The following is a 17,600-nucleotide window of genomic DNA, read 5'->3' on the forward strand; positions in this document are numbered from 1 at the left end:
GCAAATAGCAAACCAGTAAATCATCCTAGATTTCAAGAACTTAGTGTGAAGGTGTTTATACAGAACTGCATGGTGACTATCAGAGACTGTAAAGTTTTATCTTACAAATTAGTTTCAGAACCGTTGTATTGGTTGTAGGTGGGAAGGTTTTGGTAGTGGGGGGCTGCAGGGGTCGCTTCCATGGGAAGGGGCCAGAGACCCACTGCTGTTCTTCCTATGTTCTCCCCACTCCTGCTGGGGGTGGGCAAGTGACCGAGTGGTGAGAGTTTGGCTGCTAGCTAGGGCCAACCCATACACCCATTAAAAAGGAAAAGTTAAATCCTTCTGAAAATCTGTAAAATTATCCAGTGTTGCAGCATGCTTCATAAAAAAATGGCAAATCAATTTTAATGATAGCCACAAAAAAGATGCTCTTTACTTCTCACCAAAACTAGGGTTCTCATTATTCCCTTTCAACAGCTAGTGTATTCACATAAACTTTGAAGACAACTCTTGACCTGTCTTTGCATTCAGATTTTTTCTAACAGGTACTGGCCTGAACGTTATGTCCTGGAATAAGCATAGAAAAGCACTTTGCCAGAGGAAATCAAACATGCTCTAGTACTTCCATGCGTGCGCATAAGTACTCTACATCTCTCTCTAAATATCTGGCCAGGGCTGAGAAGCAATACTGCATAACGCAATGGCTCTCAAACTCAGAAGAGAACAGGCACAGAATGTAGTGAGGATATGGAGATAATGGGATCTGGTTGGTGGAAGCAAGAAGAGGGCAGGTGAGCAAGAAGCACAAGAAGTTTTGGGAAACTTCTGCTTGTCCTTTGCATCTGTCACCTTACCACTTTCTTCCCCGTCCCCCTCTTATACTGGATGCTCTGCTCAGTCTGGCAGCCAAAGAGTACAAGGCAGCAACTTGGCTTGGGACAGACTTTTTGCATATGATGGCAGATGGCTCACAAACCTGGGATCCCTTCCAGTTTCCTCTCTACCCTGGCCTCTCCCTTTCACAATGTGTCAGGAGAAAGTATCATGGAGGCTTTAGGAGTACTATTAATCAGGGCTGGGGAACCCAGGATGCCAGTTAGGAATGTTACTTCCCTTGACATCCATGTCTAGTCTAGACAGGAGGCACAAATGCTGAAGAAAAGACTCTGACACTTCAGTACTCCAGTGTTTTTGTATGGATCTGTTTTGGGTGTACATGGCAAGGTTTTGGTAATGGAGAGGCTACAGGGGGGCCTCTGTGAGAAGAGGTTAGGGGCTGCCCCATGACAGACAGGAGGTTCCAGCCACCTCTGCAACAGACCCACCAAAGGACACAGCTGAGCCCATCTGCCAAGTCTGTGGTGCCTTTGTGAAAACATATTTAAGAAAGGTCAAAAATGCCACACAGGCAGAGAAGGAAGAAAAAAAGGAATGAGAAACAGCAGGCAAACAGGAAAGTTAGAAGAGGAGAGGGAGGAGGTGCCCCAGGTGCTGGAGCACAGATTCTCTGCAGCCTCAGGAATAGACCATGCCAGAGGAGATACCCACTGTGGGGTACGCCACACTGCAGCACTGGATATTTCCTGAGGGAACTGCAGTCCACAGACAGCCCACATTGGAGCAGGCTTGTCCTGAAGGACTGCAGCCAGTGGAAGGACCCATACTGGAACAGGGAGGAAGGAGTGACAGACAGGAACTGTTATGGACTGACTGTAACTCCTCATTCCCCACCCCCTCTGCACTACTTGCGAGGGGGAAGGGGGAGGCAGCAGAGTGGGGAATGAAGGAGTGAAGTTGAGGCTGAGAAAACGGGAGGTAAGGGAAAGGTGGTGTTATAAATTTTGTCTTTGTTTCCCACTGCTCAAATTATTTTAATTAAAATTAAATTAATTTCCCCAAGTCCAATTTGTTTTGCCCATGATGGTAGCTGGTAAGCAATCTCCCTGTCTTTATCTTGACCCACAAGATTTTTCATCCTGTTTTCTCCCCCTGTCCTGTTGAGAAGGGGGGGGTGAGTGAACGTCTGGGTGAGAATTTGGCCATTAAGGTTAATCCACCACAAGCTCCTAGATCTAGTTACAAATAGATGCAGAAAACCCTGCTGGAAGCTTGGGTCCAGCATGCGGGAAGGGGTATAGCTGGACAAAGTTGGGCAAAACCAGCAGTGGTTTTGCTAAAATCTGAATTGCAAGGATTATTAATGAAAGATGGGGTGATGGACAATCTATTATGCTCCAAAGGGTAGAGGCTAGAGTGAAGTGGCTAATGACATATATTAAGGTAGGGATCCACTATCTTATCTTCCAGCACACCATTTCCTCCAACCTTAAAGAAGGGTAAAGATCTTTTTTGATAGACTTCAGAGATCCACCAACTAAACTGAATTTAGTCTTCTGTAAGGATTGAAAATGAGACTGTGAAGTAAGGATGCTACAATGTGATTATGACTTTGAAAAGGCAAAGTATCTTTACATGTAAAGGCAATATACATGGTAAAAATGTTAATCTCTCACCTTTAAAGAAACACAAATCACATTCAGTGCTTCCTTGATCTGAGGATGATGTGATTCATGAACTAGCTCCTCACAGACCCAAATACCAAGGCTGCAAAGAGCAACACATCTGTAAAACAATGTTGGAGGACAAGTTGTTGAGAAACATGCTATAAGAATACGCAATTTTTATGATTCATGATATGTCTTGTTAAAGTCTAACAAATGTGGTTTTAATATTTTAAAAAGAGCTACACAAAAATGTTTATAATGCTGTAACTTATCTAAAAATGAGCAAGAAATCCCAAGTACCCTGGTGAAGGAACAGGAAAGGACAAAGGAAGCACTCTTCTGAGCAACCGAAAAATCCAAAAGACAACAAGAACTCTTGCACCTGTATATGCTTTTCGGATTAAAAAATACTACCTGAAATCAATGTATGGGAAATTCATACATATTTTCTTAAGACAAAGTAAAAATTGTTGTGGGAGGTTTCTCTTCCCTAACATGTGAGTTTGCCCATGCTTATTTAGAGCTTCAGGAACAGAGACAAGAGAGAGGATCGTTATTCATTCATAGATATTTACTTATTTTTAGATTAACAATAAACAAGGATGAATCTATATTCATTAGAATTGAGATTCAGGTTAATGAATGCTAGAGACAGTATACATATTGTGATTAAATATTTCAACTTTTATTGTTGCTTCTTTTAAAATCAGGAAATGGAAAAGAAGCGTAAAGGTAAAGAGTATTTAGATAGATGCGTTCAAATCAGCATAGATGGATTAAATTTGTTCAGAAATGTTAAGGAGCTAGCTCAAGCAATCTTTGAATCATTAGTAATTATCTTCAAGAACCCAGGCTGCAAATATTTTGGAAACAACTTCAGAATTCAAAATCCTCTGGATAAAATTGGAGAGCAATCCAAAATTGACAAGATGAAAGCTGGTCATGGGAACTGCAAAGTATTACATTTTGGGGCCACTCTTGTTTAACATCTTTATTGATGACCTAGACGAGGGGATCGAGTGCACCCTCAGTAAGTTTGCAGATGGGTGGGAGTGTTGATCTGCTCGAGGGTAGGGAAGCTCTGCAGAGAGACCTGGACAGGCTGGAGCGATGGGCTAAGGCCTGTAGGAGTTTCAATAAGGCCAAATGCCGGGTGCTGCACTTGGGCCACAACAACCCCCAGCAGCGCTACAGGCTTGGGGAGGAGTGGCTGGAGAGCTGCCAGTCAGAGAGGGACCTGGGGGTGTTGATTGACAGCCAGCTGAACATGAGCCAGCAGTGTGCCCAGGTGGCCAAGAAGGCCAATGGCATTCTGGCTTGTATCAGAAATAGCATGGCCAGCAGGGACAGGGAAGTGATCTTACCCCTGTACTCGGCACTGGTGAGGCCGCACCTCGATTACTGTGTTCAGTTTTGGGCCCCTCACTACAAAAAGGACATTGAATTACTCGAGCGTGTCCAAAGAAGGAAAATGAAGCTGGTGAAGGGTCTGGAGCACAGGTCTTATGAGAACCGGCTGAGGGAACTGGGGTTGTTTAATCTGGAGAAGAGGAGACTGAGGGGAGACCTCATCACCCTCTACAACTACCTGAAAGGAGGTTGCAGAGAGCTGGGGATGAGTCTCTTTAACCAAGTAACAAGCAATAGGACAAGAGGGAATGGCCTCAAATTGCGCCAGGGAAGGTTTAGACTGGATATTAGGAAGTATTTCTTTACAGAACAGGTTGTTAGGTGTTGGAATGGGCTGCCCAGGGCAGTGGTGGAATCCCCATCCCTGGAGGTGTTGAAGAGTTGGGTTGACATAGCGCTGAGGGAAATGGTGTAGTTGAGAACTGTCAATGTTAGGTTAATGGTTGGACTAGGTGATCTTCAAGGTCTTTTCCAACCTAGATGATTCCGTGAGAAGGAAAAATCATATGCTAGAATAGAAAGAGAAACAGAAGTGGCTATGATGCCTGCGCTGTAGAAAAAGGATTTTAAGGCTACACAGACTCATGAAACTGCTAACAGGTAGCAAAAATACATCTTGGAATTAATTCTACGTGATAGCGTAAATAAGATGTCAAACCACCCTGTCTTGTACATTACTACTGAAATCTCAATTGCAAGACTGCCTCCATTACAGTTTGATTAATACAATTTAAGAATAAAGACAAGATTGAGGGAGTCTAGGAAAAAAGTGACAAAAATAATAAGCGGCTTTGGGAAATACTGCTCATGGAAGAAAAGCTGAAGGGAGTACTGAGTCTAAATCACAATTAAGGAAGGAAATGATAAGACATCTTCTTATGTGCTGAAGTCACTGAAGAGTTTAATTTCCAGTAGAAAAGAATTCTCCTATATACTGGTCATAAAACCAACCTGACTAAAAATTAGTTAAGTATTGCAACAGTCTAAAATTTTTGTAACTTTCTCTGAGAAAATTTTCAGGACCATTTAGGCAAGCTACTCCCAGAAATGTTTTAAACGCACTCCAGCCTTTGAGTGTGTTCTGCTATTTCCACAGTATGTGTTTCAATACTTTTTGAACAAACGAAAATAAGAACATAGCACGGATTTTAACAATAAACGTAGAGTTTGTGTAAGCTAACTCAAAAATAAACCTTTGGCATATAGAAGAGTAGACAGCTCTAAGTCTGTGCTACTATTTAAAGTTTTCTTCATGCTACTGAGAACCATTCCATATCTGATGACATACTGATGTGCAAAACATCCAGGACGCTGTGAGGTTTCTACTAAGCACACCAGTTTTGTTATCATTATTCAGAGTAGTCTCTGAAAAACTGTGTAGTTATGTGGCTACAATGTTGTAATTAAAGAATCACAGACTTAACAGCAGAATTAGAAGAGATGAACACTGAGTTCATCAATCTATCACTTCTTTTTCAGACTCATTGTTTGAATAACACAGGTATTAATCTGAGATCTAAGAGTAAATTCAGGTATTAAACTGAGATCTGAGAGTAAAACATTTCAGGTAACTGACTTCCCTGAAGCTCAATTGGGTCAAGTATGCAATGAAACACAAAACATTGAGCCTCTGTGGAAGAGATAAGGAATAGAGATTTATAGCTTGGGTAACAGTAACAGGACTCAGACTTGCTAGAGATGTACAAAGCTATGTACCTAAGACCCAAGAAATCTAAGCTCTCTCCTAGGAAACTGTAAAGACAATTAAGCCTCTACTGGTGGCTGAGCTGATGGCAAAATCATTATGCAGATCCTAAATATGACCTCTGACAGTAATCTAGGTGAACTCTGTACTGCTGTGAAGCAGATGGGTATCAGAGAAGTTACTACCAGAAAAGACAGTGAATAAGCTGCCACTGAGGAGTAAGACAGTCAAGCTTCAGGAGCTGTGGGAACACCATTATCCCCACATACCCTTCTGTCTCCTACAAGAAGGAGAGGGGCACAGGTAGCCCGAAGAGACATTGGGAATCTATTACTTTTTAATCTTAATTTAAATGTTATTACACACAACAGTCCAACTTTGCATTTTGGGGGCACCATAACTCAGCTTTTGGAAAGTTTGGGCATGCACATGTGCCTCTGCTTCTACATACACACCCTCACAGCCAGACAGGATATAGGGACATGCAGAATGTTCCTTTCCTCTTCCCAGCCACACTGCCAGAACTGAAGATGCTAACACTGTGTGCTTCAGTGCCACAGGATCAGTAATAATGTTCTGAACGAATTGGATTTAAAACACCTTTTTCAAAAGCAAAATGGAGAGTGTTACGCTTTTTAGAATTCTGTTTTGTAAAATAACATGAAAAATAAAATGAAAATGATCTCAAAACATTCCTTCTTTTCCCCGTGTTGAGAGATATTACCAGCTCAGGTGAAGAACAGGTAAGTGGGCTGATGAAAACTGCCCTTGGTTTTCGGGCAAAACATTTTAAGGTTCAACGAGTTGATCTTCCCAGTAACAATGTTCAGGCATGTAGTTCTAGTATTTTGCATTTGTTAAGTGACAATATATTAGTCAAGCATATATAAAAACTCCACCCGAATACATAAGGCACCCAAGTGTGCTCTTCCTTGGTAGGCATTAGAGATTCCTGTACCAATCCCATACGTAGGATTCTATAACTGAAAGTCTCTGGGTATGGGTAAGGAGGAATAAAATCCTAAACAAATTAAGAAACAGCAAAGAAAACTGGTAACTATCCTCTCTGAAGTTCTGCATTTGATGAAGATGATTAGATTTAAGCATCAGAGCAGTCATTCCCAGTTTAATGCTCAGTATTTTCTAGTCCTTTTCCATACCATAAAGAAAGGCTTATGTACCTTGGATTATTTCTGTTTTTTCAAATTAAATCATGTGGTCGAATAAAAAATAATCATACCTTCCTCATAAATAATCTTGTCCCTAATTAAAGTAAAAAATGCCTAGCAAAGAAAATTCCTGAACTGAACACCAGGGTAGGCTGGGAAAGCATACAGCTTATACTCTTACCTATATTTACATCCTTTCCTATCAGCCACTATCAGAGAAAGGATACTGGGCTAGACCAGCATTTGGTCTGACAGAAAATGTCTGTTCTTTTAATATCTCCATTTACAAACAATTTTTAACTCACATGGTGGACCACAGTTTTGACAGTGGTGAAGAAAACCATGAATAAAATACATATAAACTTTTATTTTAAGCTCGCTAATATATCCACCTCAAAAGAGTGTAATAAAGAAAAGAATCTATTAATTTAGAAGCTCTTTTTGTATGACCTACCGTGCAGGACCAGATGGCTCCTCTCTTGCTGAACTTAACACAGTTTTAATTATGAGTTCCTAAAACAAAGAGGAAAATATTCACTGATTTACCAATAACTTCATCACATGAAGCACCAGAAAATCAGAATTTTATTACAGCCCACACAGGCATGTTGCTTAGCTGAGTCTCTAGGTTTGTGGTCAGATTAATTGTTTGCTTACCACTACTCCAAGATTCTAGTCTGCCCCAGATGCTCATTATTGTGCCACCCCAAGAATATCCCACAGATTACCGTCCTAATTTCTGCCAATTAACCATTTATCCAATTCTTGCCAATACACTTCTATAAAATAACAAGGGTAAAAAAAACCCCAAAACACAACAAATGATTCCCTAAAGCTAGCTTCTGTGAATAACATTGAAGGATATTACAGAAAGAATCTATTAGTTTGATGTTTAAGCAAGCATTTTTTTAAAATTACATTGACTTTAAAAGTCTTTCAAAGTAGTTGCAGAACACGTGACTACAGTGCCTTACGAATGACACCAAGAAGAATTTTGACTCAACTGCAGTGAAATGTCCCTAAAGCTGTAGGTTGCTCCCAACAAAGCTTAAGTAAACAGCCATTATACAATAGAAATGAGAAAGAAGGAATTCAAAATCAGTCCCCAAAAGGCAGCAAGGTATAAAGCAGCTTCCAAGCCATCATCTCTCTCTCTCAACTGGAAGAGTTTGGAAACTTATGGAAAGCCGTTCTCAGACATCATAATCATACCTGACACATATACAGTAAAATTAAACACCCGAACTGAGCTCTGCCCAGTTTCAGTATACTGGCATGCTACCCAACTCTGTTATGACAGAGAGGGTAAGATCTCCATTAATCTTTGCTTTTTGTTGAAAAGAACATACTGACATACAAAGGTTTTCTAAAGCCCCTAGGAACACAGGCAGATTTCTCCAGTTGAAAATTCTCAATAAAGTAAGCAAAGTATCTTGAACCTATCAAATCTTCTTGTCTTAGCTGATTAAATCTGAGACCTGCAAATAGCCCTAATGAGAGTAGGCTTGAAAAGGTGAGATAACACATTCAGTGAGATAACACATAATTTCCTTTTACAAATATAGGAAAACACTTTATTATTAAGTTAATAGCAATTATAAAGTATGTTTAGTAGTAAAAAGTTTGGCAAGATTCTATGGGATCTTGAGCCTTATAATCTATTTGAAATTATTTCTGAAAAATTTTAGAATCTTAAAATTAGTTATTATTTCCTGAGAAAACATCATATTAAACATATCCTCGGTAGCAGAATACCACCCAAATGTTCTTAAAATTCCTACCTTAACATCCGTAAACTGAGACACTGCAATGTCAGGAATGTTTGGGTGAAGAGCTGGTAGCTCATGATATAAATTGGGAAAACAGACTAGAGATCCTAAAAGAACTTGTGCTTCAACTCTTGGTGCCTAAAAGAAAAAAAGGTGGGGAGAAATATATATTCTTACTGCAATCAGGAAGCTGACATTTCTAGCTGCCTTAAAAGAGAACAATGGCTGAAACACTACACAGCTATTTCCTTTCTCCTTCTGCAAATTCTGTAGAGCTGAGCAAACCAAGACCACAGCCCCATGGATTGCTACTCATGCACACCCCATGCTCCCATTTTCCAAGCTGGTCCAAAGGAAGCAGAGAAATTGTTAGGACTACAGACAAACGACTGAGCTGCTAACTAGGCTTAAGTCTTGGGTTCAGGATGTGGAAAACTACTGGACATGACATGAGGCATTGCTGGACATGACAGGTAACACTGTAAGAAGCTGAGAGAAGCTTCAGATTGTACCTTGAGGGAGGGTGGAATTCACAGTTGGTTAAAGGTGGAATGATGTGAGAAACAGTCAAAACTCACAGACAATTGGATGGGAGTACTGGGGAGCTTTGAGAGAGTACAGTCATGCAAGGCCAACAGCATGTAGGTAATCATATCAGTATTACTACATAAGGCTGAAGTTGCCTGGGTAACAGTATCAGAAATACATCCAAATAGTGCAAACGATTGCAGATTTGAGTTCTCAAGCTTGATCATCAAAGACATTACATAGCAGAGATATGGAGGAATAAATATATTTTTAAAATGAAGGTACAGTCAAAATGGACATTTATTTAAAACATTTTAAAGCACAGATAAATGGCAGTCACAATTGCAAGAACTCTAAAGTAAAAGAAGATTCTCTACTTCAAGAGTAGTTTTTGCATTCTTCACATATTTTCTGGAGAGGACTTCATGTGTAGTGTTCTAGAATAAACCACTGACAATATCTGTATTTGCTAACCATTACACTGAATTCTGGGGTCAAGTTAACACCCCAGTCAAGGAAAAATACTGCTCAGTTTTCTCTCAAACCCTTTCCACTTGCACGTAAATGAGAATGAACTGATGAATACTTACATTGAGGAAAGAAGAAGCAGCCACCCTTCCTGCTGCTACAATGAAATCCATAATAAGCATGGTAGCACCAGGCAAACCAAGTGAAAAGAACTGAGGAGAGCAGTGCTTGATGATTGTATTGACAATATCCTTGCAGGAGGAAAAGGGAAAAAGCATCAACAAGATGAACAATGAATGAAAAAAGGGAGGTATTTACCAAAGGTAGAAAGTAAAAATGCAAGAAAGCAAATTCATTGTGGCAATTAAGACGCTCACTACGGAGTGAAGAGTACCATAAAAAGATAAATTCCTTAACTTTACTCACATTAATGTAAGTAAACTGTGGTATACCTTATAGACCAATTTAACCTTGGACACTATTGTACGAGGTCAGTACGAGGTCACATCTTATATTCATTTACATTTAGCTTGTAAGAGTTCTATAAATGATTAACCATTCATTTAAATATGTACACAAGAGACATAGTGAGATAACCAACTATTACACCTTCTTAACAACATGTTTAATCCTCTCCAACAAGTATCACCTGACTATAACTTTAAAAAAAGGTATTAGCCTCTTACATATATCTGTATGGAACCAAAATATAAAGAAAGAACTATAATAAAGTGCTTTATAACACTTCTGGTATATACTTATTCAACCCAGCATATTATGTTCTTGTAGACTTAGTGAGGCAGTTTTTAGAATTAAATGTACATGATACAATTTCCCCAAAAAGTATAAAATGTTTCAATTATTAAAAAACATCTCAAGTTCAGACAGGCAAAAAAATAACCCTTTTCCTCCTCTGAATAATTCTCCAAGAATAGCGATATCCAACTTAATGGCAATATGTTATAGGAAGATTTGCAATCCAGCAAGAAAAGCAGTGTAAACTGGTTGTTAGAGGACAGAAACTGGAGATCTGCCCTATCCATAGCCATGTGGAATAATTCCGGACTAGTTCTATTTTGCCCAGTTAATGAAAACAGTTGTTTGAACCTTTGATCTCCCTATGCCTCTAACTGCTCCTCAAAAAAGTTCTCAAAACCAACTTTTTCACACTTCTGATGCAAGCCTTTAAAAAGAGTGTTTAAGACATACAGTATTTTCAGACTTTTTCATAGGTTTTAATATGAACAAGATCTACTCCCACTGATTAGATACACTCAGTATGTTTTAGTTTGCTGGTTTCTGTACTTGCTGTAGACATAAACTACTCCAATGCAGTGGGCACAATTTACTTTCCCACTAACTAAAGTGTTGCATCAGGGAGCAAGAAGAACAGTAGACCTTAGACAGATCTGTTTCCTTCTCTTTCTTGCATGCTTCAACCTGTTACACACAACCAGTAAAAAAATGAAAGAGTACCTTTTCTCTCCTTGTATTTGCTTGAAATGGACTACAAAAAAAGCATTTCTGATTACAACCAAGAACACGAGGGCCATTTATCAAAGTTTAGAAAAAGTATCAGTCACATAACTATTTTCAAAGACAAAGTTAAATTACTCCGCTGAAATCCATTCGGTATTTTTGATAAAACAATTTTAGTTATACTACTTACATTAACCTGAATTTTGTAATTAAACTTACTTGATCAACATGAAGTAGTCCACAGTGCATTATATTGTAGAAATGAGTTAAAAAATCTCTGTTTGGAGAAACATCTTGTCTTCGCTTCATTGTCTTACAAATGAGTTTATAAGCATGTAGCTTTCCTTGTTTGTATTTATCAGTCAGCATTGTTGCCTAGTTTTAGAATGATATTTATTATTTATAAATCAAACAATTACATTAAACACTCTTCTACACTAACATAAACTTTTATTTCTGTTTCACTTAGTGCTAAAATTTACCTTGAACAGCCACGGTGTTAGAATTCTCAGCGGTGGAATTAAAACTGGTGGAGATGGTGAAGTTAGATTATCTGTTGAAATACCAAGATTGTCTCTTATCTGCATTTATTAAAAACAAAACAAAAATATAAATATTTAAGGTAAATATATAAGGTGCTTTTTTTTGAAAATCCTGCCCTATCGGGTCAGGCTGGAGAAGAGGTTCAGTTATTTTACCTTGGCCAGATTCTGCCACAGTTCACACAGGTAATCAAAAACCTGGGCATGAATCTCTGGATCCATGATGCTGTTGACATCTCCCAAAATTCCTAGCATTCGCCTCCACATCACAGTAGCAACATCTGCATGCCATCCTGTAAGCGTTCCCCCAGCCATCACGCTGCAACATTCTGAGGGGAATTCACTAGTTTCTGTAACAGAAGAAAAAAAGTATAGTGAGATCTACCTCTCCAGAAAAAGTTCTGCTATAAGTATTACATATATAGTTTTCTTAAAACCAAAAAGGAAAAAAAGATCAGGCTTTCAGAGTAAGTTATTTCTTACACATTCAGCCACCTCAATGCTGGATATGTTTAACTATATGTCTATTATCAAACTCTGTAGAGGAAGAATTGTCCCGTTTCTTATATTCTTTCCATAAATAACATTTAAAGTCACTACTGGAGCTCTAATAAGGATCTGATGGACCTAGTAAGGCCATTCCTTTTGTAAGTGCTGTTTTACATTCTTTGGAGTCAATGAATCTCCAGAACTCAACTTGCCTGCTTCCAAGTAAAATTACATTTCAACTTTATATTTTTCCCAAAAAACCAGAAAGATTATTTTTCTTAGAATCTACTAGGAATGTATTTTACTGCAAATTGAAGGGAAAGGGGAGAGTAAACTCGTCTCTGGCCATTGTTCTTTAAGCAGTAAATTTGTATGAGCGGAGAGGCAACATTCAGTAACCCAGAACCAGTCTAACTCTCACCTAGCTCTCTTTACGCATCAGTGTTACACAAATGCACGTTCTTTTTTACGTGGAAGATGATTAATCTAGCTCGTCCATACAAAGAAAACTTTGATAGATTACGATGACTAGTCTACTCAGCTCACACTTATCTAGCTAAATATCCACACTAAACTAGCTAACAAGCCACAGTTTTAAAGCAGCACACATCCAGAATCTCCTTTTTGCCCCTCTCAGGCAAATTTTCAAAACACCTCAGCACCAGAATTTGCCAAGATCTTCTGAAAATCTTGCAGCTCCCACAGGCATACAAAATCAAAATTAAATCCGAATTCAGCCTAATCACATAGCCTCTTATTTTGAAGATCTGGACCACTGTGGTAGAGACACTAATGGCTTCTAGGCTGTAGATTTCAAAGCACAAAGCAAAATGATCAAATTTCTGTCCATCCGTAGGCTATTTAAAGGAAAAGGGTCTCAAATATATATCAGACACTCTTCTGTTGCCATGAGACCAAATATGGGAGAAATGGGAACTTTATATTTACAAAGTGAATGTATCATAGAATTCAATAGCTAAGATAGTTGAAGTAATTATAAATTTCTTTAAATATGAAAGGGAAAAGAACAGAACTTCAAAGTTGAAATTATAACATTACTTTAAAATTATGTCTTATTATTTGTACATCAATGATAAAACAGTCCATAGCAGGGCCACATACTAGATTAAGCTGCCACGACTCAAAGCATCAAAAAGAACAATTATAAATGTCTGGACTATTAATCCAGTGCTAACAGTTCCAATGAAATGCAAGATAAAATGCAAAAGGATTTTGTTTGCTTTTAAATCAAGGTAATTAAATATTTTTAAAAGTGCAGATGAAATAGCCATGTACAGGATTGTCTACAACTAATGTAATACTAGCTACTTTACTATATGGCATTGGAAAGAAAGAAAGAACAGGTTTATATTTTCTATTCCAGATATTGCCTAGGTCATCTGGCGTCTGTAAAACAGAGTGGTGGAGCTTCTCATCCAGCTGCAGATCCTTCTGCTCAATATGATCTGCATGAAGAGTGGCAGGAGAGGGTGTCTGTGATCGGGATCCAAGAGCAGATTGGATTGGAGAAGCACTTTCAGAGCCTGCAAATGACATTTTTAACAGTTACCTTAAAAGCCTTTTCTATTTTCTTGAGCTACTGAAATGTCTAAACATAACATTACAAGAAAACTGAACTACTTCTATATATCAAATCTGGGCAAGAAAAGATATAAAAACTGTAAGCAGATCTCTCTGTGAATAGTGCTCTGAAAGAAGACAAATTACATGCATGAAAGCTGAAAGATGAACATCAAAATCAGATAGGCAAATGGATTAACAGAGCTCTATTTTAGGTTCAAATAATTTTAAATGTGTTTGTTCTGCAGCACTTTCAGTGTTCTGAACCAGTCAAATTTCTCTCCAAATTTTTTCACCTAAATTTCTCTCCAGAAAAATATTTAAGCAGAAATTTTCCTGGAACAACTGCTTTTCCAGGTTTATGGATGCATAGAAGTTAATTTAGAAATAAAAGCTCAAGCCAGTAACTGACAATTTTTGGTGTTTATCTGCCAGTTGGGCTGAGAAAATCCATATGGAGGGAAAGTTTTATAAAGTTAAAGAGATGTTGTTTCCTCTAAGACAGGAAAATACAAGTGTTTGAATGGCAGTGCTGCAAAAGTATTTTTCCACAATCACCACTGAGCAGCATCCTCTCCCGGCAACTATTTGGTCTCTGCTACTAAGAGATCTGTGGAGAGGGAGCAGGTACTTGTGCTTTTCTTCTGCACTACCTTAGTTTCACTTTCTGAATTTGCCTACAGATGATTATAAAAAGCTGAGTTTGGTCAGAACAGTCAGATGGCAGAAAAAAAGAGAACAGATAATCACCACATACTTCCCTACACATCAGCACATGTTAAAATGGAAGAATTCAAACCTATTAATTTTAACTCTTAGATAAATGTAACTGAGGCCCAAAAATATTATAATGATATGTGAAGTTCAGTATTAGAGATAAACTAAACTTTAGGGACAGCAATGAAAAAGTGAGTCTTTTAAAATACTAATTTTCTCAAATTATTGGCTGCAAAGTGTTCTTTCTTGTAAAGAGAACAAATTGTTTAAAGAACTTGACAGAAAATGTCAGTCTTATCAGAACAGAAATTGTAGTAAACAAACTTAATTACATTGTTAAACTGCAGAGGTCTCTATCTGATTTAAATGGCAAAGGCAATGAAGCTTTTACCATCATTTAAATCAACACCTTTAATGCAGGGAGATAGGCATTACTGCTTCACACACAGACTACTCTTTCACACGACAGGTAATGATACTCTCCTCTTGCTACTGATCACTTGTTTTCCACATGCTCACAAAGATAATGTAAAATACACACTTAAAAGACGTTTAAAAAAAAAAAATCTTTTCCTACTTCTCTTCCATTCTGCTCATTATGTGGGGATGGATGAAAGTAGATAAAGAGAAAGAGCAAGAAAGAGTGATGGGGAGGAGAGAAAGTGAGGGAGAGTTGGGTAGAGAGGAAAGGAAAGGGAATGAGACGGAGAGAAACAATTGGCAGGGGAGGGAGGGAGGGAGTAGAGGGGAAGGGAGCAGAGGAGGGAGGGAGAAAGACCTTCATATGATGGAAGAGAATGGACATAAATAATTATGGCAAATTTGCTGAACTACTGGAGTCTTCTAAGAAGCACTAACAGATACTCCAGTATATGTGGATCCAAATTTGACTGAGACTACTATGGGTTCAACTTGTTCTAGGACTAGTAAACAGCAATCAATAGTAAATTCAATCATTTGCTAAGAATATGAAATAACGCCTATATGCCAAGAAGAAATTTTCCTTCCAAAAACCTCCAAAGCAAAGCTATTTAGAAACAAGTAGTTTTCTGAGCAGCAGAACCACTGAAAACTTGTTTCTTACAAGTGTGTTTTGAGGTTGAGTTTCTGCATGGATTTGCTGTTATCTAATATAGTGAATTCACATTACAGCCTTCCTGTCATGGGACTCGGCATACATGCAATTTTCACTAGATAGCTGCCTTTCATAAAACTTTCAATAAAATAATGTCCTTCTGTTTTCTTACATGTCAATTTAGCAGAAATTAGACAATGGGGTCCAACATTGTTGGGGGTGTAGAACAGTCAGAGACAGACAGTGTAATTGAACAAGTCTTGCTTCCTCGGGAAACCCAGCTAAATGCATAAGACACACAAAAGCTGCCTCTCTAAAACAGTGGTCCAAACAACAAGAAGAGACAGCCACAGAATCTCTCAATGGACAACTCAATCATTAACTGCAATCTTATCAATTCAATTACAGTGCAAGCTTGGACAAAAATACCAAACAGTAATGAAATTATTAACATACAAAAACAAACAAACAGAAAAAGAACAGATTTTCTGTGAGGACTTTCAACAAGCACACATCAAAGAGAAAAATGAAGAGAACAAAAGTCAAGCTGAACATTGTTGAACAAACTGAACAACAATGTCCAAGAAAGCTAATACCATGCTTCTTTCAGCAGAAAGGCAATTTTTAAAAGTGAAAATTGTGGCTGGGGAAGTAAAGATGTCTTTCAATATCTCTGAAAACGCAAAATTTGATTTCTCACAGAGGACAAGACACTGTATGTAGATATAAGCATTCACAAATAAATAGGTACTTGTTCCCAGGGTTGTAACAGGAATGGTAGTGCATAACAGTTATGGAACAAGGAGTACGAAAATGAGCATGGACATCTTTACTTCTCATTTACAAAATCCGGCAAGAGACCAATCTTCCAAATACTCCTCAGACAGGAAGATTCTCTCTTTCAGAAAGGATCCCATTCAATTTGGGTTAATTGCATCACTTGGTGATTGCTAACCTAACTGTTATTCTCTCTCTTTCTCAAGAAACAGTTGCAAAGTAAACTGGTGGAGCCCCAAGCCTATCAACTGAGGCTGTGAAACACTGCTTCCTAACAGGCTTACTTTTTCATGAAAGCAACAGAGAAAATACTAAAAGAAGAATAATTCTTAAATTACACAAATGGAAACTGATTCTTACATGCCCGAGTAACATTTTGCAAATTAAAAGCTCCCAGTTACACAACAGACAATATAGAGAGAGGTTAAGATGGATGGATATAAAAGAATTCCATGATATGTCAGTGTGATACACTGGTTTGAAAGAGCACTGTCAAAGCCTTCCAAGGAAGGAACTCTTCCTGAAAATTAGCTATTTGACTACCAATAATAGAAGGATACTTGTAAGAGATCTAGCATACATTATGTGGTAAGAGTTTTCTCCCTGGTAATTGTATAGGTTTTCTCATGAAGGGTTTAAAATACATTCAGCAACAAGGAAAGGATCATATGGGTAACTTAAGTCAGACAAAGGTTTTCCACTTATGTTATTTCACACATCACTTTTCAATAGCAATCAAAAAATAACTGAAATCCAAGAATCATCTTATACAGAATATAGGTTCATTGCAGAAGCTGGAACTTGCATTCTTCAGGATGGGTGAAAAATTTCTGAAATAAATGCCTTTTTTTAGGTGTTGGGTTTTTTTTTTTTTAAACTACTTTACCAGTAATAGTTGCAGCTTCAGCAGACAATGGTTGCTGATTGAGACTACTTGTTTCCGAATCTATGTGGAGTGTAGTTAGGCTGGCCACTTCTTGCTCCTCAGCACTCTGTTGCTGTCCTGAAATTGCATCAACGTCAGTGGAAGCTGGAGTCCCTGCTTCAGTGCCAAAGCTGAAATCTGTACGAGGGAAGCGCTGTATTAACTTACAATCTAAAAATACCACTAATATAAAAACCAAAAGCCCAGAACCTCCAAATCCTCCATGGAAAACTTGTATGTGCGTCTCCTAACACAGTTACAAAATTTACATAAAATGTAACAGCAGAAAGTAATTAACTATTATGAATATTCTCATTTCTGTCACAAAACTGTGACTGTACTTCTGGAGAAGGCACTCCTATTGCATGCCCTGTATTCTGTTTAGTTGCTGCAAGTGCACCTACATGTAAATAAAGTAAAAATAATGGAAACATACATTAAGGAATTTATGTGCAAAATTTACAAACTGGAAGAAATATC

The 17,600-nt window shown here is 38.2% G+C and overlaps 1 protein-coding gene across 15 annotated transcripts in view; it reads right to left on the bottom strand.

Annotated features, from left to right (window-relative positions):
* RALGAPA1 (Ral GTPase activating protein catalytic subunit alpha 1) overlaps positions 1 to 17,600 on the bottom strand; it is a 135,814-nt gene that overhangs the window by 61,788 nt on the left and 56,426 nt on the right. For all 15 annotated transcript variants that reach the window (XM_074868316.1, XM_074868315.1, XM_074868304.1 and 12 more), the window contains 9 exons: positions 17,082 to 17,258; positions 13,437 to 13,589; positions 11,713 to 11,906; positions 11,497 to 11,595; positions 11,234 to 11,389; positions 9,658 to 9,786; positions 8,552 to 8,677; positions 7,225 to 7,283; positions 2,496 to 2,604 (listed from right to left, as the gene is read on the bottom strand). In XM_074868316.1, the coding sequence (XP_074724417.1) occupies positions 2,496 to 2,604; positions 7,225 to 7,283; positions 8,552 to 8,677; positions 9,658 to 9,786; positions 11,234 to 11,389; positions 11,497 to 11,595; positions 11,713 to 11,906; positions 13,437 to 13,589; positions 17,082 to 17,258 (1,202 nt within the window). The remainder of the gene's footprint in view (positions 1 to 2,495; positions 2,605 to 7,224; positions 7,284 to 8,551; positions 8,678 to 9,657; positions 9,787 to 11,233; positions 11,390 to 11,496; positions 11,596 to 11,712; positions 11,907 to 13,436; positions 13,590 to 17,081; positions 17,259 to 17,600) is intronic.

This window comes from Strix uralensis, chromosome 4 (genome assembly GCF_047716275.1).
Source record: "Strix uralensis isolate ZFMK-TIS-50842 chromosome 4, bStrUra1, whole genome shotgun sequence".
NCBI classification, from domain to species: domain Eukaryota; kingdom Metazoa; phylum Chordata; class Aves; order Strigiformes; family Strigidae; genus Strix; species Strix uralensis.